A 24,626-nucleotide genomic window follows, 5' to 3' on the forward strand; every position below is an offset into this window, starting at 1 on the left:
AGCAAGCAGGGTTTGGTCACCCTGTAAAGCTGTGTCTTCAGAGCGTGTTGAACAAGGAATATCATGTAGCTGAACTGATCATCTCATGATATTATGGAGTTTCTAAGTGTGTGTATTTGCAATGATGTTGTTTTAATTTATAATTGGTGCGCTTGGTTAGCTCTACCGCTGAGAAACCTTCTATTCTCCCTTCCACCTCTTTCAGGCTTCTTTTGACTTTGAATAGGATGAATGCACATCAATGCTAAAGTTTCAAACTTGTTTCTCGGTCCTACCTGTTAACAGCACATCCCCCAACTATAAGCGCCTGAGCAATGAGTTCAGTGGATGAATTTTGCAAGAGCTCTAAGACCACATAATTATTTTGCTCTTGTTGGCATTCAGCATCAGCCAGTAATGTTTTCACAAGTCCTCAAGCTCAACTTTGTACCTGCAGACCCACTTCTATATGTACTCATGCAAATGCTGCTTGCATGCACCAAGACAAAGCTCAGCATGCAGCAAAAACTGTGTGAGACCCGGTTCAGACTGAGATTTTTCTTTACAGTTTTTTTTTCAGCCCAAAAACTAAACTTAAAAAAGTTCTCTGATTAGATATGACCTAAAACTACAATTCTGAACTGAAAGGTCTGAACCCAAGACTTTCCCAGCCCTGACTGTAGATGCAGATCTGAAGTTCTCCTGTGTTCTTGATTTTTTTGGAAACAGACTAAATCAGGACCTATCTCTTCTAAAGTGCCCTCCATGGCTCCTGCCAGATTCCCTAGCCAGCATCAGCTGGATGCCATGATATGAAGGACTCCATCCTCATGTAGCTGATGCAAGATTAGGTATCTTACACATGTCTCTCTCCTTAGACACAAGCACAAATGTGTTACAATAGCCTTCTGCGTCATGCTAGAGTGCTATCCAGAATCAAATTGTGGGCTTAAATGCTATTTATTTTCATGTAAAAGGTAAGAGGGGGATTATTTTGTTTTCTCTATGGAATCTGTGCAGTTTTTTTAGTTTTTTAATCTCAGAATTATTGATTTAGGAAGAATGATCCTGTTAACGTTCTCAGAAGGGTAGACCTTCTGCTCCTAGCCATATTAATTGATTTAATTTATCTTAAATTTGATTGCAGTGAGCACCCCTAATTAACCTGATTTTTTGCTGATAATCATTCACAATGGAATCAAATCACAAATCCGGGGATGGATTGACCGGCACACAGAAAGAAGCCGCCCTCCGTGCATTAATTCAGCGAACGGGATATAATTTGATCCAGGTAGGAACTCACAGTCACATCCTTTTTTTGCACAGTGTCTGGTTTCGTCTTGAATTGATACATTACATCAGGGGCTTGAGTTGCAAATCCCCATGCGTGAAGCTTTGCTTCTCACTGATTCTCCTCCCTCTTTCTAATATATGTACGACACAAACACGTGTAACAGGTACTGTCTTTTATAAAGCAGGTAGCATTCCTCCAGAAATTCTTTGCTTACTGCGATTATGATAAGCAGAAAATGAAAACTAAGCACAGCTTGGGAAGGGTTGGGATTGCTATGTGTAAGTCACGGCTGCAGTGGTAGTGTAGTGGAAGAAGCCCATTAAACACTTCAGAGTTTCTGAAGACCTTAGGTCCAGTCTTGGCCGTAAGAAGTCTGAGGTGTTAACATCAGATCTTCATTTCATGCTGCACACACACATACACACAAATACACAGGAGGAAGGTACCTTATCAGCCCAATAGGCAAAAGTTTACTCCTAGGCTAGTCTTCAAGCTCTCTGAGTGGAAAGCCTCTTCCAGCCAGGGCAGATGGAGAACAGGAAGATCCTTCCAAAGCCATCCCAGTACGCCTTTCTTAGCACAGCCAAAACAAGCTATTTTTTCAAAAGCACTAGGCAATAGTATGACTGCCCTTGCATTCTCTAACAAGCAGTGAATGAAAACACTAAATTTTAGGAAGGTTGTTGTCTTAAACTTTGCCTTTCTTTACAAGGCACTAGGGGGCACAACAGCCCAAAGCAAAAACTGACACTCCTGAGAAAAAGTATTTTCACATAGCCCTTAAACCTGTGCACACCCTCGGACTAGGCCAGCAGCTGGGTTCGTTGCATTTGAGACCCCTTCTGCCATTCTTTACACTGGAGATGATATAGCTTCTCCAGGTCTTACATTCGCTGGGGCGCTCTTTTTCAGTCACTTACATTTGGCAGTAGCTCATTTCTGAGTCACAGATTTCCCCACATACAAGTACACCATGATCTTCTTTCTCCCCATCTTTCCCCTTCTTTCAAGTTAACCATTTTCTCTTTTGTCTTCCTCATTTCCCTCTTCTGTTTCTCTGTGTTTTTTTTCACAGCCATCATTGAGTCAAAACCTCCTTGCTTAACACGTGCTAGGGTCACACATCTTTGCAAAGAGGACAACGCAGATCCTCCTTCCCTCCAGCCAGATTGTGAAGATGAGACCATTTAGATGCTGCCTTCAGGCCAAATACGAAGCCACTGCAGATAGAAGTTTTTTTTTTGTTTGTTTTTTGTTTTTTTTTAACTGAGTCTCCTCACACACAGCCTCCCACATATGTTGACAAAATGAAAAATTAACCAATTGGTTTTTCTCTTACTCGGTTTACAAGTGGGATGGTAAATCTCCCCTAGCCCTTTTCAGCCCATTAAACATGAAATCAGCAGGTCACATTATGACCAGATCCTTCCTCCAGCTGATGTGCCAATGAAGATTACAGTACAATGATGATGATGTCTTCACCTAACAAATGGATCGAAAGACATCTCGCAGTTCTTGGGGTAGCCAGAAAACCTCCTATCACCCGTGTGCTCTATTCAGCCAACCTAGGGGCAGAAAAAATAGCCTGAAACTTCATGATCTTCCTGTCTGATTCCCTGTGAGTGTTCCTTCATAAATTCAGATATTCCTAGGACTCCAACATTATGCTGAAAGCATTTATAACATGAAGAATGAGCATAGATAACTCAGGGCCAGGTATAGGCCTAAGAAAAATTGAATATGCTCTTACTGTAGTCTTCTTTTCCTGCAACGATCTTCGTTTGCTATAGGCTTGAGTCATTCAGGCATTCATCTTAAGTCAGCTATTTATCAAGTCAGCTGTTCAGTTGTTCATTTGCCTGGAATATTCCCAAAGTGGGAAAGGATAACAGAAAGTGGGGGACAAAAACAGAAAAATGAGCAAAATCCCAGCTATTCTGGTCACATGGCATTCCAGCAGGACAAGCAGGGCTACAGAGAGAGAGGGAAAGAAAGAGAGAGAGAAAAAGAGAGAAAGACAAATAGGGAGAGGAGAGAAAAAAAGGACTATAGAGAGAGAGAGAAAGAGAGAAAGATTAGAGAAAAAGTGAGAAGAAAACAAGAAAAGACACAGAAGTTGACAAAAAACAGGAGAGGAGAAAGGAGATAAATGCATCCAGTAAAAATGTAGGCAAAGGTGAAAATATTGGCTGGTTCTCACAACTTTGGGTATTATTCAGGGACAAGACTTGCTTCCTCCTGGGTAGGCAGGCATCATCCTGGGTGACTCTCCAAACAGTCTCTGGTGGGAGAGTTTTCCTGCCCCTCATCTAGCCTCCTCTTCCAACTGACGACCCTTCTATCTCCCCTCCTAGGGACTGTTTCTTTCTCTTCTTCCGGTTGCTTCTCCTCTTCTGGGCTCTCTCTCAAATCCCAGATGAGCAGAGAAAGGGCTTTACCACAGCCCTGGGTTTGGGACCTGCACTCCCTGAGGTGGCTCTTTGAGAGCTCAGTAGCTTCTCATGATCTGACACAAACTAGGACTCTGGCATCACCTTCTTGCCCCAGGTTTTGTCTCCTCTGTCCCACTGAATGCCATGTGCTCACTCCTTCTTATCTCCTCTGCTGAGCAAGAAAGCATGCATGCAGTGAGAAGAAACACAGAAAAAGCAGCGCTATGCGTCCAGAGGCTCGTTACTCTGCTACTGTCACTTCCAAGCTCTTGCCCAACTCCATCATTTCTTCCCCTACACCATCTCTCCATGAAAATTCCTAGGCCTGGGTCCTCCCCAGACCTTGCGACAGGTGTTGCTGGCTCTTTGCTAAGTCCAATTGCTGGTGAAAACATCATTTTCCAAGTGTGGTGAGAAGCCTGTTCACCTTTCAAGGCAACTCCTATCCATTCACATTGCCCCTCCACTTTTTCTTCTATTCACGTTTCTCTCCTAATTTCTTCCCTTGTGACCTCCATCCCTGTTTTTCCCCTATGTTAACTCTGCCTGAGGTCCAGAGGCCTTCTCCTTTTACATAGTTTTTCTGCTTTCAAACATGATTCTGCCAGTATCTTTTCTTTGATCTATGAAGAAGGAAGCTCTCCATCAATTGTTAAAATATGAGACTTATCATTGCTAATCAATGTTTATAATTGGATGAAGAATCAATTTGTACATTTTCCAAGTGCAATATTACACATTCCAAAACTAATTCATGTTCCACAAGGGTTCACCTCCCATAGACAAGAAGGCCTATGTTTTTCATGGAGTTATTTGACTGTCCCCATACTGGCATCTGAAGTAGCAGTTGAGTTGCTGAAACAACATCCTATTCAACGCACTGATGCATGTTCTTTAGTGAAACTCATCTAGGTACAAATCAAATCAAACCCTTTTCTAGTACATCATCAGTTCTACTGAAAGGGATATCAAGGCCTTTCAATGTAGATACATCAGTGGGGCAGCCAATGCACACGATACTATCTATTTTGAGTTTATGAAGAGTTACTCCTTATGGGAAAGGTAGCACACTGGTAATGGTGTAAGTCTAATATATCAAGCTGGACAAAAATCTGGGTTCCTTGCCAAGAGGCTAATTACATCCACATTTAAAATCTGTGTGATTTAAGCCATCCTTTTCTTTTTTTTTTTCTTTTTTTTTCCCACGACAGGAAAACGGGCAAAGAAAATATGGAGGTCCACCACCTGGCTGGGATGGCCCTCCGCCAGAGAGGGGGTGTGAGATCTTCATTGGGAAACTCCCACGAGACCTCTTCGAAGATGAACTTATACCATTGTGTGAAAAAGTAAGTCTTTACGGGTGGTAGTCATTTTGCGGCGGATACTGATGATCGAAGCTGTACTTCCAGGCTGAATTTGAGGTGATTTGGCCCAGACTGGGAAAAATCATGTGTTGAAATCCCAGTTCCTTCCTCACTTAGCTGGTTACAAAACTACCCTTGGTTCAGTGGCAACCCTTGCACCCCCTTTCCCTTATCCACCCAGGAGTCCTCATCTCCCCAGCAAGAAACCATCCGTCTTGGCTTCAAGTCCAGATGTGGTTTCAGGTTTGTGAGGTCAGAAATTCTGGCGCTGCTAAAGTCAGTGACCAAACTGCTATTTACTAGTATGCATAATATTTCTTTGCTGAAGCGCTAGTTGCCCACCTTATCACTTAAGCACATGCTGTCTCTATTTAGTTTGACTTTGTTGATGGATCAGAAAGCAGTGTAACAGTAGAATAGGTTCTGGATAATTGTCTTGTATATGGAAATATTCAAAGAGCTCTTACATCATATAGTCAAGGAAGTACCCAGTCTTGTTTAAATATCTCCCACCTTGCTGACAAACCTGTCGCTTAGAATGACTTTTCTTTTCATTTCCAGATTGGCAAAATTTATGAAATGAGAATGATGATGGATTTCAATGGAAACAATAGGGGCTATGCCTTTGTAACCTTCACTAATAAACAGGAGGCGAAGAATGCAATAAAGCAACTCAATAATTATGAAATTAGGTAAGCATGACAAATACCTTCACATAACTTTAAATTACATGATGCATTAATCTGTTTGATTATATATGGCTATACATTTCCCCTTTTACCAAGAGAAAGGTTATTTAGATACCCAAAATTGAAAAGGAAATCAATTCTTCTCCCTCTATGCAATCACTTCTTTATTCCTTACTACAAAGGCAAGTATGTATTATGGCTAGTTTCTCTGGAAATGCAGTCAACAGAAACCACTATTTCACGAGAACTGATATCTTTTACAGGAGATTTCTTCCTTAAAAAAAATCTCTCAGAATCTTGGAAAAAAAATATTTTGCTGTGGATCAAAATAACTGGCACCTAACCATCACGGTTTATTTCCTCTTCCACTGTGGGCAGTTTTCTGTTGATGTATTCCTATCCATGTGAGTGGGCTCGTATTATACTGTAGATATCTTTTGGAATACAGTGTGATTGCAAAACACGATGGAATAGGATGAAAACCAAAGGCAAATCAGTGACATTCCCCAATGGGTAGGAATAGAAAAAAACCCTCACATTTGTAACTCAAAATTGGGAACAAAACAACCAGTAATCAACAATACATGGGTCTATCAATACCTTTTGTTCTGATTTCAACCATCTGGGGTTTTTTCAGTTCAAAGTGGGATGAGTATATTTCTTTGCTTAAAAATATTTAGTGATGAACCATTCCGGGAATTTTAAGATTTTCATTTTGCACAAAAAGGAGAGGTGGTGAATTAGGAAAGCTCTACTAGCAACCACAAGGATGAGCAGGTCACAAGGCTCAGAAGGAGGGCTGGGAAACATGATTTTTATCAGAGGCTGGAGAGTGTTAAAGATCAGACTTTAGCCGTCTCCACCTCCCCTGCATACTTGTCTTGTTCCAAAGACTCTCCTAAAGAAACTTTTCAAGATCCCTTAAGAGGTCCTCAAGCTACAATGAGGTGAGGGAAGTGAGTATGAAAGGAAATGTTTACTTTGAAGTCTGCAGAACAGTTGGCATTAGCAAGCCCCAAAATGTTCTCTCTTTATGATAATAAGAAATTGGGGGATTTTTCCCCCCTATAATTTCAGTCATGAGACCCACTGGTGACTGAGATGCTACAAGTCACTGGCAGAAACAACAAATCTTGGCATACACTAACAGCAGCACGAGTCATTGCTGTGTTCATGGATGGCACGTACAGCCATGTGGTAGCAGCTGTTTTTGGAAACAGCAGAAGAGAGAATCCCAAGAAACTAAAGAAAAAATTGGCTTTGGTTTCTTCCAAATCTCTAGTCCCTCATTTCAACAATGCTGCCTTTGATATGAAATTTGGCCAAGCGGCAGCCAATTCGTGTTGGATACCCTCATTTGCTCAACCCTTACATTTAGCAAAATGATTTGAATGTCCCAAACAACGTATACCACTGGAGGTACTTCTCTTTGAACCGGTGTTTTGGGACAAGGCAGGGACAAACAACTAGAAATGTTGTTTATATACAGGAACGGGCGTCTCCTTGGGGTCTGTGCCAGTGTGGACAACTGCCGTCTCTTTGTGGGGGGGATCCCCAAAACGAAGAAGAGGGAGGAAATCTTAGGAGAGATGAAGAAAGTCACGGATGGAGTCGTAGACGTCATTGTGTACCCTAGTGCAGCTGACAAGACGAAAAACCGAGGTTTTGCTTTTGTGGAATATGAAAGTCATCGGGCAGCAGCAATGGCAAGGAGAAAATTGTTACCAGGTTAGTACAGAGCCCTGGGGTGGTGGTAGGGATGGCTTCATCTTACCATTTGCATACTTGCAGCTTCTGGTGGGTAAGAGGAACCACATACTCAAGGAAGCAAACACTGCTGAGTTTTCTCTCAGTTACTAACGTGTGCTTGGAGTGACCCCAATATGCCAGACTGCCTGATGGAGATGCCATGGCTCTGGGGTATAGGACAGGCAATTCTCTGCAGATTCTGATTTATCACCACACTCATTATCCACACACTTCATTAAGGAGGAAGAATTTATTAAAAATATGGCTAGATGGATCTAGCTGTATGTATCTGTACAGCTCTGTTCTAGAACTTATCTTATGGTTATTCTGGGTTACAAATAAAATATAGCCTTATATATAGCCTATCAGGAAAGAACTTAAGAATGTAATCAGTTTTGAGAATGTGCTGAGGACTTTTCTGAAAAGTGATATTTTCCATGTAGGAAGAAGACTTCTAAAGAGGAATTGCATTAGGATTTAAAAAACGTGAAAAATGAATCTATGTCATTTAGCACTAGAGGATGGTGCTAAAGGGCCATTGCGAAGTGGGAGAAGTGTAATAGGTATTAGACGAAAGAGTCACTTACCATTAAGCGCAGTTGGAATGATTTCACCATTTTTTCTCGTGCTTTCTTATGCTCTACAGCTTGTGGAGCTTGCTTTCTTATGCTCAACAAAGCTCATTGCCTCGTTGAACTCAGCTCGCTTGCCAATGCAAGAATTCAGTTGACCTTCTGTTTTGAGATTTGTTCATTATACATCGTCCTACCTATCTTTGACTCTTTCTATATGATAGTCTGTGAAAAATCACAAGTCATTTAAATACCTTTTACTTATTGCCAAACATGAGCATGATTTTGAGTACTGATAGGCATATGAGTATGCTTAGCCATTGTGGGATATTTTACATTGACTGTTTTTCCTTTTATTCTGTATGTTCTACATTCTGCATCAGTTTAGCATCTCTAATTATAGGGGCACATTTGTTTTAACCTGTGCATCAGCATAACTTTTTCATGGCTTCCATATAAAAAAATGAAGGAACAGAGCAGGCAGAGCTACAGCTAACAACAGTAGCCTTGAGGGAACGGAGCACTTAAAATCCTGAGCAAAGACAGTGAGACAGATGGGAAAGAACACGTAACCCTGAACTTCCAATTTAGGGACAACCCAGCAAACAGTCTGGGGAGTTTCAAAGGCCTGAACCAGAAGAAAGAGTTTTATGATGTTGCAATCATAAAGAAGGAATATGAAAGAGGTTTCAAGCCAGGACTGAATGTGTCTCCAGATGACGTACTGGATGAATCTGAAACTGAAGATCATTACTAGGATTCATCCTTGAATCTGAACCTAGCCACTCTTTGAGGGAGCTTTGCAGAAGAGGCAGAAATGCTCAAAAAGGAAGATGCTTTTTACAGCAGCTTTGTCTGCCCTCTTCTTCAAATAAGAGAATGCCTTTGGGGTGGAGGATAACTGGATTTCAGCAAAATGGTAGTACAAGCAACATGATTAGTTTTTCTTGCTACAAGCAAAACCAGGTCGTCATTTCCACTAGTGAACTGAAAATGGCCTTTGCTTTCAGTTGGTTAGCATTAATTGCCACCTTTCAATTTCTTTTCATTAACAGCTCAAATCAGGCTGGGCACGGCTGAAAGCTAAACATCAACCCAATCTAGCTCCAGAAGTCACAGCTCATTCACAAGCCTTCCTAGCAAAAAGCAGCCAGTTTCCATTTTGCTTTTTAACTTTTCACTTCTATTACTGAAAAAAATGTTTCCAAATTCTACCCTCAGCCCCTAATCTTCCTCTCTTTTGGGACATCCATCCTATCTTGACTGGATTATCCAAGATGGAGCTCCTTTTTTTCCCAGATCCCATTTTATCCAAGATGAGATCTCTCCAGAAAAGTTTTTTTTTAAAGTCTCAATTTTCCTCTCTCAACATAACTATCCCAAGGCTTCTCTCTGTTTTAGCATACCTTCAGGTTTCTGGAGGACTCAGTCATCTTGCCATAAAGACTGGCAGGAAAGGAAGAAAGACACAGAAAGACCTGTTACGAAAATCTGCCTTGTTGTTCTTTGAGGGAACTTTGCTGGAGAGGCAGATATAATATATTTCATTATTTGGAGGAAACATTTAGCATTTACCATGCTGCTTAGACAGAAAACCATCCATACGGCACCTCCAAAGCACTATCTACTGGGCTAATTAAAATAGCCAGAGAAAAATCCAGCTACTGATAGCGCTGAGTGAATGCAAAGCAAGAGAAAGCACATGAAATTTAGGTCTCCAGGTATTAGTGGATAACTAGATTTCAGCTGCTTTTTAAGGGAAAGGGGAGGAAGATCTCCTTCTAAGATGTGCAGAAGGGATAGGGAAGAAAAACAGGAGGACAAAGTTATCATCGCCATCTGGAGAAGACAGGAGGTGAAAAAACTCACTAGATAGAGGTACCTCTGCTTTACCCTCCATCCTATTCTCATCGCTGCAATTTGTACAGCTTTGCGACAAGTGCTTGGCAATCAGTCTTCGTTACATATTGAAGATCATTGGAATAATTCCCTAATCTATTCCCTAATGGATTAATTGACTAAATACAAGTGATTATGGACCCCAGCATGATAATCTGACCTCAAGATCACTTTTAACTACTTTTTTATTTACTCCTTTTATTCCCTGCTCCTCAACAGCTTGATTCACTGTACATGGAGCCCATATGCTTCTCCACCTGTGATATGCCTCATTACCCTTTGTTTCCCTTATTCCAGCTACTTCCTTGCAACTTTATCCAGTGGGACCATACAACTCCACACAGACAAATCTTTACTTCACTTTGTCCAGCTGAGACACCTGTATCCGTTTCCAGTTATCTAGGGAATGAAACATTTGCAAGCAATAGGTATTTTTACACAAGAACTATGTTCATTAAAGTATATTTCCCTCTACAGAGCACTCCAGGGAATGCAGACATTAGTGAATTATACCATGTTTTCTCTCTTTTCTTTCTGGACACTGGATTTCTGCAGGCATCTAAAGTATCAGCAGGAGCACACTGGAAGTGTGACCATCTGCTCTTGGAAATGTATTAACTAAATATCAGTGCTTCGCACTAGAAAGATTTATTTCGGTCCCTTTTGTAAAACTATTCTACTACTTTAATGCCACAGCCTGTTCATACTCTATATAAAACAGGCTCTGAGCAAAAGTGTAGAGAGTCAAAGTATGTTTGACACTGATGATGCCGTTGCCTTTAAAGGAAGGATCCAGTTATGGGGACATCCAATCGCTGTTGACTGGGCAGAGCCAGAAGTTGAGGTGGATGAAGATACCATGTCGTCAGTAAAAATTCTCTATGTGAGGAACCTCATGCTATCAACTACTGAAGAGACCATCGAAAAGGAGTTCAACAACATCAAACAAGGTAGGAACCCATTGACACGATAGCTCCTAAACAAGTATTCCTACTGCAAATGAAAATTTTTCTTCATTTGTAAAATGCCAAAGGAAGAGACAAAAATAACAGCTTTTTCTGCTGTAAAATGTTCATATGTAATGCCACAAAATTCGTCATTGAAGTGAATGCTCCCACCCTACATGCACGTCTCATCATCCCTCTATCTGCTTAATTTGCAATTAACAGCACTACTAACCCTTTTTAGATGGCTGGCAACTGGAAGAAGTCCAAAAATGCTGCATGAGGAGGCCTCTATCATAAAAATGATCTTGCCTGTGAATTTGTGCCTTCCTTAAAAAGAGAGAGCTTGTGAAACAGCCAGTCAACTTCACTTTTTTTCTTCTTCAAAAAGGAAGGTTAGAAACAGTGATTTCCTACAAATGCTTCCATTTCACATGAGAAGAATTTGGTTCCCTTAGACACACTTTAAAAGGCATATTCTAAGAAAAAAAGCACCATAAAATGAGCAAGCGAAAGAAAGCAAGAAACCACCTTTTTCTGTTTGTTTGTTTGTTGTTGTTTGACTGGGGTTTTTTACATTTATCATTTCTCCGATCTGTCTATATGTTGACTTCTATCATTTTCATACCAAAAAACCTCAATGTGTGAAAGTGTGAATAATCGATGGCTTATCATTTAATCCAGAACATGATCGTATTTCTTCATGGCATATATTACACGCACTTAGTGTGAGATTTTTCGAAAAGCAAGTAGGTTTGCTGGGAATAAAACTCCTGCTGGCTTTCGAAGGAGACTTCACTTCTGAATGACTGAGGCTTTAGAAAATTCTACCAAAACCAACAAAGTAAAAATAACCCATTTCTGCAGCTCTCCAAGCCACACAATCCGTTAGGCGTTGGTAACTTATGCTTGGCAAAGTGAAATCATCTTTCATCTCATTTCTATTAACTTCCTTCTATTAATTTTTTAAAATACACTACAGAGCTTCATTTTTCCACCACTAACTGTTCATTTCTGCTCCATACATTTCTTTTTCTTTCTTTCTTTTTTATTTTTTGTAGTAGGCTGCAATGCAGAGGTCTGTTAGAAATTTCTTTATAAGTCTTTTTTTATCCCTCTAACATTATCAGCTAATATTTGCAGCAACCCTCAAGCTGTTAGTGATCCCATTTTACCACTCAGTTAAATATGTCTCATCCCACTATATTAACTGCTTTCTCCTTTATTTATTCAGTTTTTCTCCTGAACACTGAACTTTTTGCACTCCTCAAAAACACATTTAAAATTTTTCTGAAATTTTTGTAACAGTCATTTGGTTTGCTCCCGAAAATGTTTTCTAGCACACCAGTGGAAGATTTCAAACTACATCATTTTCAGCTTTGCTTTTTGTCACTTTATCATTTTACTCCTGCCATAGGTATCCAATACTGTGCTGGAAATTGTCATCTTTCTCTCTCTCTCTCTATTTTTTTTTTCTTTTCTGGACAGCTTTATTTATTGTGGATTAAATTAGGAATTCCTTTTTAGAGCTCTACCGTGCTTTAAAGAATATAACGGCTCTAAAAACATGCATACTACAAGCAAAAGCCAAGCTTTTTGGAGAATAAATGCAATTTAAGTTACAGCGAGATTATGATCAAAAATGTCAGCAAAGATCTGAAATGATTCATGTCCTCCCTTGATTATCTGTGTCATTCTTTGTGCTGTATTTCAATGATACTTGCCTCAAGTGTATATTTGATCCAGTGAATTTAGAAACTCTTTTGACAATAACAAATCATCCAATAAAAAATGATTCAAATAAGAGTTAAAATCTAAAGGTATCCACACTATCACTGCCACAAAGGATCTCACATTGCCAGAGTCTCCATAAACACACTTGCAGGACCCCTGTTTATGCATCCCAAGTCTAACCACAGCACCAGAAGTGCCATCCTTTAAAAGATCTGATGCCAAATTTGATGCTGCTTGTCCCCTCTGCAGATGACATCTGTAGACTCATGGATCACTTCTGTCATCAAAAAACACTGCTCTCATTCCCTAGAGATCTTGTAATCCTCATCCCTGGCAATTTACATGTATTTAAAGAGGCGCCAGACATTGCTGCTGAAGCAGGATGATGCTGAAAGAGTGCATCAAAGACGAGCAGGTCTATAAAAGATGGCTCCTGGCATTTTAGCTAGTGCATGCTCTGCTCCGATAGCATGAAGGTTGTGCTCTCTGGATATATCTAAGGAGCACAAGATTCCCCCACTAACATCACACAACCAGGTTCTTCATGGGGGTGACCTGAGAGTGCACAGTACATCGTTCTAATAGAGGCACAAATGAGAGCAAGCAAGATTGAGGCATGAGCAAGAATCAGTAACGCAGAGCGCTCTCCAGAAGGCAGAAGGGGGAATTTTCAAGACACAGAGAGTTCGTTAAAGCCTTGACTTGTAAACAAGAGATCAGTATGCAACTCCCATAACTTTCGGCTTAGAAAATCACCCTCTCATCCCACTAGGAAACAAGGTGCTACTTACCATTTCAGTATCATTTTGAAGACATGCAGGCTGTTCAGGTTATAGGTTGGGATAGGCTTCATTTACCACATTGGAGCTCCTAATGACACCCTTTTAACTCCAAAGAAATATATTTTTTTCTTCTGCAGTTGCGTAAGTACTTTTTGCAGTAACAGGACAGCATGCCTATTAAGCTGTAAAGGGGAGAGAAGTCAACAGAAGAGTAATTCAACATTCATTAGCCAAATTTTTAAGAGATATGTCTGAAGATGTTAGAAGTCTCAGTTGCATGGCTGGTTAACAATGCAGTTCCCAACGAACAGGAGGGGGAAAGAAGAAATATTAGAGAAGGAGATAAAGGTCAGGGTCTAAAACCTGTGACCACAGGGAATAGCTTGTGTGTCATTTTGGAGTCAAATTCACTTGTTCACACTGGCACTGAGTACCACAGTTCCAAGAAGCTGAAGAGGAGTTGACAAGGGGAATGGAACGCTGTAGAGGATGGATGTGAAAAAAGAACCTCCAAACATTTCTTGTCTAACTTAAAATCCTACATCATTGTAGGTCCTTTCCCTTGATATCTACATCTTGAGAGGTGAGAAGGCACTTACCTTCTTATCCTTTGCTCTCTAAGGCTTGCAGCATAACACATTCTCATTCAGAACAGGGTTTTGCTGGATGTGCCATTTCAAAACTAATATTCCAACCTTTCTTGTAGGTGCAGTAGAGAGAGTAAAGAAAATTAGAGACTATGCCTTCGTGCACTTTAATAAAAGAGAAGATGCAGTCGAAGCTATGAAAGCCTTGAATGGGAAGGTAAAGCTGGTATAAATGCTAATTCATAGGCCTTATATGCAGCATACTGCTGAAATGAAGTTATATGTGGCTTATTACTTACCAGAACATCCAGAAGGTGATAGCCCTATTCTCTGTTTGCAGACTGCCTTTATATTCCTGAATGCAGTTTTCAGCCAATGTGGTGTTCACAAACTATTCATTTTGGCTTCTTGCTACTTACTTTCACGCTAAATGTTTTGCCCAAATCAGAATGTAGTTCACCGCTCAAGAAGAAATAAAACAATGACAAAATGAGGAATAGAAAACACAGGGCTATGAGGTCCCTTGGCTCGTGCTCATACACTTGTATGGTGTCTGCCAACAAAAACATTCACAGGGAAGCATGTAAATGGTAAACAGGGACAAACAAGGTCAACCCAAAACATCTGCTCCAACTTCAGATGCAGATTTGCAAGGAGGTTGCTGTATTTAGCGTTTCTCACACTGCATGTCGTTCACAGTGCTGCAGTGCAAGAGCTCTTCCTGAAGAAGTGTTAACTCTATTCCTATTTTTAGCATTACTGCTATTTGATATAGGCGTACATATAATCTCCTAGATTTATATGCTACTTTGTAGGGAAGCAAAGTCTTTCTAAAGGCTTCACAGCTGTAGTAACTAGGTTAACTAGGCTCTCCCTGGCTGGTTTCAGGGCTGGATGCTTTCAGCATGTTAAACCTTCACTCAGCCAGTGTATTTTTCCACCCGTGGGATGGAGATTTGGGGCTTTTCGGGGGTGGTTTTCTCAATCTTTCAGCTAAGCCTGTCCAGTTAGCAAACTGTGAAAGGAAGCTGCTTCTCTAGGCAGGATAATCCTTGTGCATTTTGGGAGACTTCCTCACATTTGTGCCTCTCTCATGTTCTTTCCTTGACGTCCCGGCGTGAAGGTGCTGGATGGTTCCCCCATCGAAGTGACGTTAGCCAAACCTGTCGACAAAGACAGTTACGTCAGATACACTCGGGGCACTGGGGGAAGAGGTACCATGTTGCAAGGAGAATACACCTATGCGTTTGGACACGTGTATGATCCTGCCACGGCCTACCTTGGCGCTCCAGTCTTCTACGCACCCCAGGCCTATGCGGCTATCCCTAACCTTCATTTCCCAGCCACCAAGGGACTGACCAACAGGAGCATTATCCGACCTCCATCTGTCCGAGGTAACTCTAATCATGCCAATACTGAAACCTCTCTTGTTTTTATTGGTGTGTCCATTCATAATGCTGCAGCTGGTGGTACTAATGCTTTTTAAAAATAGCATCTGAGGCATGACACCATCAACCACCTCTTCTGATGATGGCTGGGAAGGCTGAGGCACATTCCACCTCAGAGGGTGGCTGTAAACATCATTTTCGCATGTTTTCTTAGGGGTGGGGGAAGTCATGCAAACATCGTCTCATGTTCCCGTCACCAAAGATCAGCAGCCACTAGTGCCCTGCACCCTTCCAAGATCTGTTACTGGAAAATACAAGAGCTTGACTGTGCTCCCAAGCTTTTCAGCTCGTGAGAGCTGCTTCCCACCCCTCCATCCACCACTCTCTCAAGTCAACAGTGAAGATCCCTGGATATCATCCAACTTACTGTTGGTCGTCATTGCCCTGGACTCTGGATCCCTTCAAGAGAGAGACAAACAAATAGTTTTTGGCTTCTGCCCTTTCCAAAAACACAGTGGTCTTCTAGCACACTAAGCAGGATATGAAAAAAATAACCATATCTTGGGGCAAGGATCCTTGGAGACGGTGGTCTCAAAAGACCTTTCAAATCACCCTCCTCCAGGGTAAATAAACCTGGGTTTGCCATAACAAATTTTTTTTCCCCTTTCAGAGTCAGCTCCTTTAATCATCCACTGGCACAGCCCACAGCTGCACTTCCTCTTTCCTTTAAGACCTATGGGGAAAGTTTTACTAGTCCCAGTGGTTTTTGAGCCCCAAATTGTGGTGTTTCCCAGGGAGATTGCTTTTGCAGCTATCCCTAAGCAATCCTAGTCCCTGATGCAGGGCCTGGTAAATGGGAATCAGAATTGTAATCAAGAAATTGCTTGCGTGCTCTGGGAGAGGTACTCTTTTTGGACAAATAATCAAATAATAAGCAGTCTATGAAATATACATATTTCACGTTATTTCTGCAAGTTACTGAGGCTCTACCTTTGATCCTGGGTGGCTGCATCTGCAACCAAATCACATCCCCTCATTCAAGTGCCCCCCTGCCCCGGTTAAATTTGGGTAGAAGTAAATTTGAGGGCTAGCAAAAAGCAATCTGTTCCCAAGCCTCCTTCCAAAACTGACACCTGCTGCAAAGTCAGCTCATGTCCCCAGCCCACGGCCAGGTCCCGCAGCAAACTCCAAATGCCGTCTCGCACACCAGGAGGGCTGATGAGGACTGGACCACCCAACTTTTACTCCTTCGCAAAGAAGGAAGGGAACTGGAGAGCAGAAATGTTACAATTACATTGGGAAAGCTGCAGATGTGATAATCCACCAGCCCTCTCTGGCTTCATAGTCTCCTCCTCAAGCTCCAAGTGCTGCTCCTGAAAGTTAAAATGGAAATGTAATGTGAAAAAAATGACCTTGGTTCACATAAGGGCAGAGGGTTCCCATAAGTATAAACTCTGAGTTCCTCAGGAAACTGAAATTACGCCAGTGGGTAGGAATCGCCGTAATATCAGTTGTCCCCTTTCTGCCTTTCAACTACAAATCCAGTTAGAAAGGTGTCCTGAAATCAAAAGTGATTTGTGCATGAACTAAATGGAAAGTTATGCCTCACCTTGACTGAACAGAACAGAGAAGATGGAAATTGGGTAAGAAAGAAGCAGGGCTTCCCCTTAAAATTCACAAATCAAAGCATTCGAGCCCAAAGACGACAACACCAAGTCTGGCTCGTTCCAGCAGCAGCTTTGCCAGGGCTAAAGACAGAAGTGATGTAACAGGAGGTGAAGCTTCATCTTTCAGTCCACTGCCATACCCGGCAGTAATGCCCTGACCTGTTGCCTCTTGCGATCTGCAGAGCGTTTCCTGGGGGAAACCAGCTGTGCAGCAGGGAATTGCACACCGTACTTATAAATCGGACTTCCCTCCAAATGGGCATACCGGGAATTCCCCCTCCTGGGATCTCCCCTTTCCGGTGCCCCAGCAGAGCCTACAAGCGTCATGGCCTCGAGCCCGCTGGCCCTCCTGCCCATCTTCTTCCCAGAAATCAGTGAGTGGGGCTAACTTTTCCATTACAGCGAGAATCAGGGTAATTTTTCCGGTGATTTGATTCAGTTTAATGCCTTCTTACATTCCTAGAAATTTACATGAATGTACCTGTAGGGGCTGCGGGAGTTAGAGGACTAGGAGGTCGCGGCTACCTGGCTTACACGGGCCTGGGGCGCGGATACCAGGTCAAAGGAGAAAAAAGGGGAGAGGATAAACTCTACGACCTCTTGCCAGGAATGGAGCTCACGCCGATGAACCACGTCACTTTAAAACCCCAAGGGATCAAGCTTGCTCCTCAGGTATGTTCATGAACGATCGACTAAATGTTCTGGCCAGATTTTGTCTTATCCTAAAATGCTTGAATTTGATCCTGATGAGTATATCCATACATAAATCTTGAGTGACGTGAAAGAAAAAGAAAAGAAAGAAAAGACTGCTAGTTGCATCTTAAAATGCTCACCTGCCTGGCTGGAAAACAGCCTGTGTCCACTCTCTCTCAAGGGAGAGTTTCCATAGATACCCAGAGATGTGATGTCCTTCTAACTGTGACTATTGCTCCTTAAGAGCATTGTGGAATAAAGAAATTCTTACTCCAAATGGATTTGATAAATACGATGCATCATCTAGGTCTTTGCTGAGGGATAAATACACACAAAAAGAAAAATAATAGTGGTTTTGCTAGAAAAAAAAACAGCCATTTTCCAATTCAGAGCCTGTCATGGTATTGCACAGAGCTGTATTGCCTCCACACAATCGGTCCAAAGCAGCACAAATAAAGAAAAAAACATGGAATAAAGTATCATCTCCTCAGATCTGAGCGTGTCACCTCTTGCTGACTCCCACAATTTCCATGCAAGCCAGGTGCCTGGTTGGAAAGCAGAATTCCACAGATCCTGTAACTTCACGTGAAGCAGTAATGCTAAGAACTGAAATCAGACACGTATCTTAAAATCAGTTGTGGGAAAAGAGGCGTTGATTAACTGTACAGTCATGCAAATGCGAAAATGCTGACTGCCCGATAAGGCCTTTGGTGTGGTTGCCCATACTTGACGGATCCAAAGAGATAACTGAGGACTGAACAGAACAAACCCAGAATGAATTCCTTGAGTTTTTGAGGATCTCTGTCGCATGGCAATTCCTTTCCCCCTGAGTCACCCAAAGTATCATTAGAAATTAATTTCACCCTGCATTTTGAATTACATCTCTGTGTGTTAACAGTTAAATTGCCATAGCATGTGGTTTGCCAAATGTTCACAAAAATATCCCCTCCCCCACGCTCCTGAAAATTGGAAATTTGCCTTTTTCTTCCCTTGCAAAGCTTCACAAACCCTTTATTCTATTTTAGTAGCACACTTGAGGGGTGAAATGGTGCTGCTGCAGCGCCTAAGGGCAGATGAAATTTAGATTATTTTTTTCATTTTTTCCACTCTTTTGAAATAATTTACGGGATTATGAAAGAGTATAAAACACACACAAAACCTCCTGCCTACCCCAGACAGGGGATCATGCAACTTTCCTAGGAGTCCAAGGTCTGCTAGTCTTAAACAGCTACAGCTGGGTTCACACTACCATCTCCCCAGCTGCATAAAAGACGGCTTCGTTAACATGACCTCTTCGCCAGCATGACCACCTCTTTAACATGACAGTGTCGTTCATATGACAGCCTCGTTAACATCTGCTAACTTGGTCAGCCTCTCCTGTCCACTAAACTGAGACGATTTCAAGAGCACCTTTGAAGGACCTCTCTTAATTTCATTCCCGTTGCCTAGTGAGGATGCTCAATGCTAATAAATAGGCGTGTCTTTTTGAGGGTTTAAATGCTGATGTAACATTTTAAAATTAACCTCCTTATAATGCAGTTGGAATGGCAAGGGACAAATGTTGCCATATTCAAGAAATCTAATGATGAGCTAATTTAGGTACTCTATGAAGTGATAAGCTTAAATTGGAGTTTTCGTGCAGATATAATTAAAAAGATTAAAACAAGCATTTGCAAAAATTTAATTGAACTAGACCACAAAAAAGATTCAGGCTGGAGGTGCCCTTTGAGGTCTGTGGTCTGAGCCCCTGCTCACAGCAGGGCCAACGTCGTAGCTACCGCAAATTGCTCTGAGCTGTTTCAGTTTCAGCAGATAAACAGATTTTTTTTTTTTTTGCCTTTTCTCTGAATTTGGGATGCTAATTTGCTTTCATGTGCTACAGTAACGTAAATCATTATGGCACCAAAAAATATTTGGGGGAACCCAACGAGTTCTCAACTGAAGGTCAAGTTTGGTGGAGTTATTTAGAAAGAGAACTGGTCCGAGCATAGGGAAGTATGGGAAGGTCAAGGTACACTCAAGTCCATTTGGGATACCAGTTATCCAGTGAGTTAAAAAAAAAAAAAGCAAAAGCATTTGCAGACAATGTTTCCCAATTAGCACTGAATAAGCTGTTCTTAGGCAGAGGGCAAAACGGTTCAGCATTTCTCTTTCAAACTAGAAGCAGAAATCGCCTATTGAAGCCTATATAATTAATTAGACAAAAAAACAGCTCTTTTTTTGTTACTGGTTGGACAGTTCATACACTACCTCCTGCTAAGCCAGAGAGGCATCACAGAATAGATGAATGCAACCATAAAACTTTAACACTGTTAAAAAATAGTGCATAGGGTTACTGATGAGAATTCAAGGAAAATATATGCCGATAACAGAATAAAACAACTGACGGACAAAATGGACAAAGGCATCAGATTTAATATAATTATCTTTAGGCATTAAATGGTATTTTAAGGTATAAGACATCTAGATGAATCTTGTATTTCTGAGTGGACTGAATTACCAGGTCCCCCATTTGTTTTTTGGCTTGGAAGAAGCTAGGAAGCTGACTCTGAAATCCTTTGGAGGGAACAAAACTACACAGCGCAGGGGGCTGGAGCTGGGTGAGAGCGCGGCTGTGCGGCAATTAACCAAAGCAAATCCCTTTTTCCCCTTCTAGATCTTAGAAGAAATCTGCCAGAAAAATAATTGGGGACAGCCTGTTTACCAGCTTCATTCTGCAGTTGGCCAAGATCAAAGACAGCTGTTCCTCTATAAAATCACGATTCCTGCCCTTGCCAGCCAGAACCCTGCCATGTATGTAACTGCTAGGGTTTTTTTCTTTTTTTTTTTTATGGATTTTTGGAATTTTAAAGGTCATTTTAGCTAGCATCTCTCTGGGAATATAACCACGCAGGCCCCTATTTTTAGTTATTTTGGATATTAGGGAGAGGAACAGCCATAAACTGAAGCAGACGGATAGCAAGGGCTGCCATGCTTGGCGCTCTCTCACTGATGGTCCAAAAAAAAATCTACATAAAGCCAGAAACAAGCAGGCAAAGGGGTGATTTTTTCCAGTAGAAAAGCAAAACAGACACTAAGGAAGAAGGAAGAAGAAAGCAGCTTGTAGGCACGTGCTTGTATTTGAGATCCAAATACGCTCCTAAACACTTCCGATCTAAAACACTGTTTGCTATGTACTTTTTCAAAAGACCCAGGCTCCAGCGGGCTTTCTTTTGGACTAAGAAGGCAATTTGGAGCATGGCGATGTTTGGCAGCGTATTTAAAAAGACATTTTGTCCAAAACAAGGGCCAGCGCTGATAACTCGGCAAACAAAGCAGACCGCTACGAGCAGAATATTTCTGTTAAAGCATCAACACAGTTAACTCATGTTTCCGTTTGGTATGTGGTATCTTATCAACCATAGAGACTACAAGCAAAGGCTGTTGTGACTAGAATATTTAATCCCATGTTGTTGGATAAAAATAACTTGCAGGAAAGTCCTGGAAGAAAAAAACAAAAAACAAAAAACAAGCTACTATTTTCTTTTCTCCACAGACATCCCTTCACGCCTCCCAAGCTCAGTGCCTATATTGATGAAGCCAAAACCTATGCAGCAGAATATACCCTTCAGACGCTAGGGATTCCCACGGAAGGAACAGAGGTTCCTCCTGCAGCACCTGCTTTTCCAGGTATGTGAAGGTCTGTATGGAATAATCTCCTGGAACTTGGTTTTCCCTATGTGCTTTTTTGTGTATGTCAAGAATTCACCAGTTTATGTTCACTGCATGCAGATGCAGGCAGCATCTGGCTGTGCTTCTCTGCATGTCTTTACCTTGGTTGACAGTATTTCCAGGCCTCTGCAAAGTACGGTGTACTTATAGAACAGCTCAGGCTGGAGGCACCCCTGGGTGGAGGGTCTCTGGTCCAACACCAGCTCACAGCAGGGCCAATGTTGCACCTACAGCAGATTGTTCAGGGCTGTGTCCAGGCGAGTCTGGCAATGCCCAAGGATGGAGACCTCCCACTGCTTCGTGACCTCCAGGAAAGCACCTGCCCTGGACTTCCTCCAGTTTGTAGGTGCCTCCTGTAGTGGGAGCCCCAAACTGGACACCACATCCAGATGTGGGCTCTCCAGTGCCGAACAGAGAGAATAACCCTGTCCCTCAGTCTGCTGATTTCACTACAGCTAGCGCTGCCCAGGATGGTGCAGGCCTTCTTTACCACAAGCTGATCAAGTCAGGGTCACCTTGTCCCCCTGCATCCCCAGGTCCTTTTCTATCAATACTTCCGATTTCACGTACCAGACAAATGACACAATTGTGACGTTCAGATTCTGATCCAAGCACTCTCCAACCCCTTCTGAAAGGCTTATAGTTCAAATGTGAGAGTTTATACCCAAAAGGAGCTCCTGCAGCTTCTCAAAACAGCTAGGGAAATCACGGAAAACCTAAGCCAGGAGCAGGAATCCAGCTTGTAGGCTTTACATTTACTGTGCTCTCCGGCATGACGGTTATTCTGGTGCAGTGGGAACAATTTATGCCAAACTGCACATGAGGAATGCATTAGTCAGTACTACTGAATTGTTTGGAGTGTCTCAGGGATGGATTAAAAAAAAAAAAAATCTATCCGGCTTCCTGCCACAGAAGTCCGCAAAAGCCACAGAAAAATCAATTTGTCTGGGCTCGTGCTAGCTTCCGCATCATGGAAACCAAATGGAGACACTATTGAATCCAGCCCCCACTTACTGCTTAATTATAATCTCTCCTTTTTCTTTCATCCACCCATATTTATTTGTCTTGGACTCTCAACAAATAGACATGCATTAAATTTCTGCCTGCCACATGCACTGGGCCTTGGTCAACACTAGCTGAGACCCAGCACATCTCAGCCCATACCCAGGTAGCAGCTCATTTCTTTTATAATGATTCCAAATACTACACTTTTTAAATGACAAAGTTCTTAACTCCAGTCTGCAAAGATACATCCTGGCTTGCTGATGTGAAGAAGATATTTTACTCTGAGTGATCATAATCAAGTTATAGCAAATTTCTCATATTTTTCCCATGGTAACAACTTCAATAAAGCAAGTTGTGTTTAAAAAATAAAGCAAAAAGTGTTGCCCAATATCTCCATTTCTGGTGAAAGAGGCACCTGGATCTGATTGATTTTGAGTCAGTCCAGATGCTTGGCCACCTGGCTGTTCGGTTGGCAAAGCTGGAGCCTGGGAGATGTAGTTTGGCAGAGGAGTTTGGTCCAGCGACGCGGATGGGTAACCCAGCTACACTTCCCAAATTTGGGTTTCCTCTCAGTTTTCGAGTCTTTCACAACAAAATGTTGTGGTCTAGCCTGTTATATACTGCTCTCAGACAACCCAGCCCAAAATGATGTTTGTTTTCCCACTGATTCATTTTAAATTACCAAAGCTAACATTTTCCCGTGGAAAATTTTGAAGTGTTAAAACAACATCTTTCATTAAAAACTGATGGGAAAAATTCCATTTTACTAAATATTTTCTCCCCAGTGTTGCACAGAAGGCATGTCTCTCCTCTCTAACGTGGCTGTCCTGAACTGCACATACTTGGGCCACGCAGGGTGTCAAAGCCATATATTCCCCAGCTGCATAAACATCTTGGCTATGAAACCTGCTCAGATTTTGCTCTGTATTACTTACATTTTCTTGTCCTCCTCATGTCACGTGTGGGAGATATAGTACACAGAACGGTAGTACCACCCTTTTAGTTCAGAGATAATCCAAGCCTGAGGAAAAATGCTCAAAGAGTTTTTTTTTTAAGCAATATATTTAACAAATAATAGGTGAGAAAAATGCATTATTTTTCCAGCTGCAGCTGTTAATTTTACAGCTCATAACATGAAGGAAAAACCTGCCCAAAGTGAGATATTCAATCTAATAAGATTCTCCCCATCTACCCACTGATAAATTCATCGTTTCCTGTACTATTCCCATAGACAACATGTCCTCTTATTGAAAACTGACCGTCAGGTGGCCTTTGAGCACCTTTTCATTGACCTATGGTTTTGGCCTATCTCTTTTCTCCTGCAGGATATGCCATCGCTAATGCAGCTGCGACTGTCACAGCCACCCAGCTCAAACAAGCAGTGACGATGGGGCAAGATTTAGCGACTTATGCCGCGTATGAAGCCTACCCCGCCTTTGCAGTAGCTGCACGCAGTGACGGTTATGGGGCGTTTTAATACTGCATCGTAGCGATAGTTTCCTTCAGTGGAGCATGGGCAGGAAAATTCTCATGATTTTTAACTAATCCATCTTCTGAAATGAGATTTTTAGTCAGAGTTTTATTCCCTTAGTTTGTTAGTTTGGTAACAGAACATTAGGGGGAAGAAAAAGAGAGATGAAGAAAAATCCATAAAAATCAGATTTTCATACTACAATGCAGAATATTATCCCAGAAGATAAGTGGTTCTCAGGTATACATATATATATGTACCACTGTGTGTGTGTGTGTGTGTGTGTGTGTTTACAAGCAACAATCCGTGCTGAAAACCGAGTAGGTCCCATCCAGGTTGCGATACAGGAGCTTGGGAGGGAAGTAGTGCTTCTAGCAATCCCCCACTCTCCACTTTCCCTCTGTTCACCTCTACCCAGATAGAGAAATTTTAGACTGCCTCTTTGGCCCTTGGTGTGCAGATCTCCGGCTTGCCTTTTACAGCCTTTGCAAACCACGTGCGACAAGCATGCTGCGGAAGCACTCAGGCTCAGTTAGGCATCTCAAGTGTTTTTTTTTTTGTTTGTTTTTTTGTTTTTTTTGGTTTTTTTGTTTTTTTTTTTCCCAAATTCATGCCGGCACAACCGAGGAAGAAAGCCATTTTATCATAAATATGATATCATAAAAT

General features: G+C 41.8%; 1 protein-coding gene across 2 annotated transcripts; it reads left to right on the forward strand.

Moving 5' to 3' along the window:
• The first annotated feature begins 1,171 nt into the window (after positions 1-1,171).
• Positions 1,172-23,966, forward strand: A1CF (APOBEC1 complementation factor). 2 transcript variants are annotated; one of them, XM_062580006.1, is made up of 11 exons: positions 1,172-1,270; positions 4,917-5,051; positions 5,631-5,761; positions 7,248-7,486; positions 10,764-10,928; positions 14,145-14,242; positions 15,149-15,419; positions 17,544-17,752; positions 20,430-20,566; positions 21,309-21,442; positions 23,815-23,966. In XM_062580006.1, exons 1-11 carry the CDS (start codon positions 1,172-1,174, stop codon positions 23,964-23,966), a joined length of 1,770 nt encoding a protein of 589 aa, XP_062435990.1. The 2 variants fall into 2 exon arrangements, with proteins under 2 accessions (XP_062435990.1, XP_062435991.1); XM_062580007.1 differs by having other exon boundaries at positions 17,568-17,752.
• Positions 23,967-24,626: the final 660 nt, after the last annotated feature.

The sequence above is a fragment of the Rhea pennata genome, chromosome 7, assembly GCF_028389875.1.
Source record: "Rhea pennata isolate bPtePen1 chromosome 7, bPtePen1.pri, whole genome shotgun sequence".
Lineage (NCBI taxonomy): Eukaryota > Metazoa > Chordata > Aves > Rheiformes > Rheidae > Rhea > Rhea pennata.

What these genes read in the sequence shown, in the direction of transcription:
- A1CF (XM_062580006.1), top strand. Translation starts at nt 1,172, where the DNA reads ATGGAATCAAATCACAAATCCGGGGATGGATTGACCGGCACACAGAAA. An exon ending in CTCAATAATTATGAAATTAG is followed by an intron (nt 5,762 to 7,247) that starts GTAAGCATGACA and finishes GTTTATATACAG; the next exon opens with GAACGGGCGTCTCCTTGGGG. An exon ending in GCCAGCCAGAACCCTGCCAT is followed by an intron (nt 20,567 to 21,308) that starts GTATGTAACTGC and finishes TTTTCTCCACAG; the next exon opens with ACATCCCTTCACGCCTCCCA.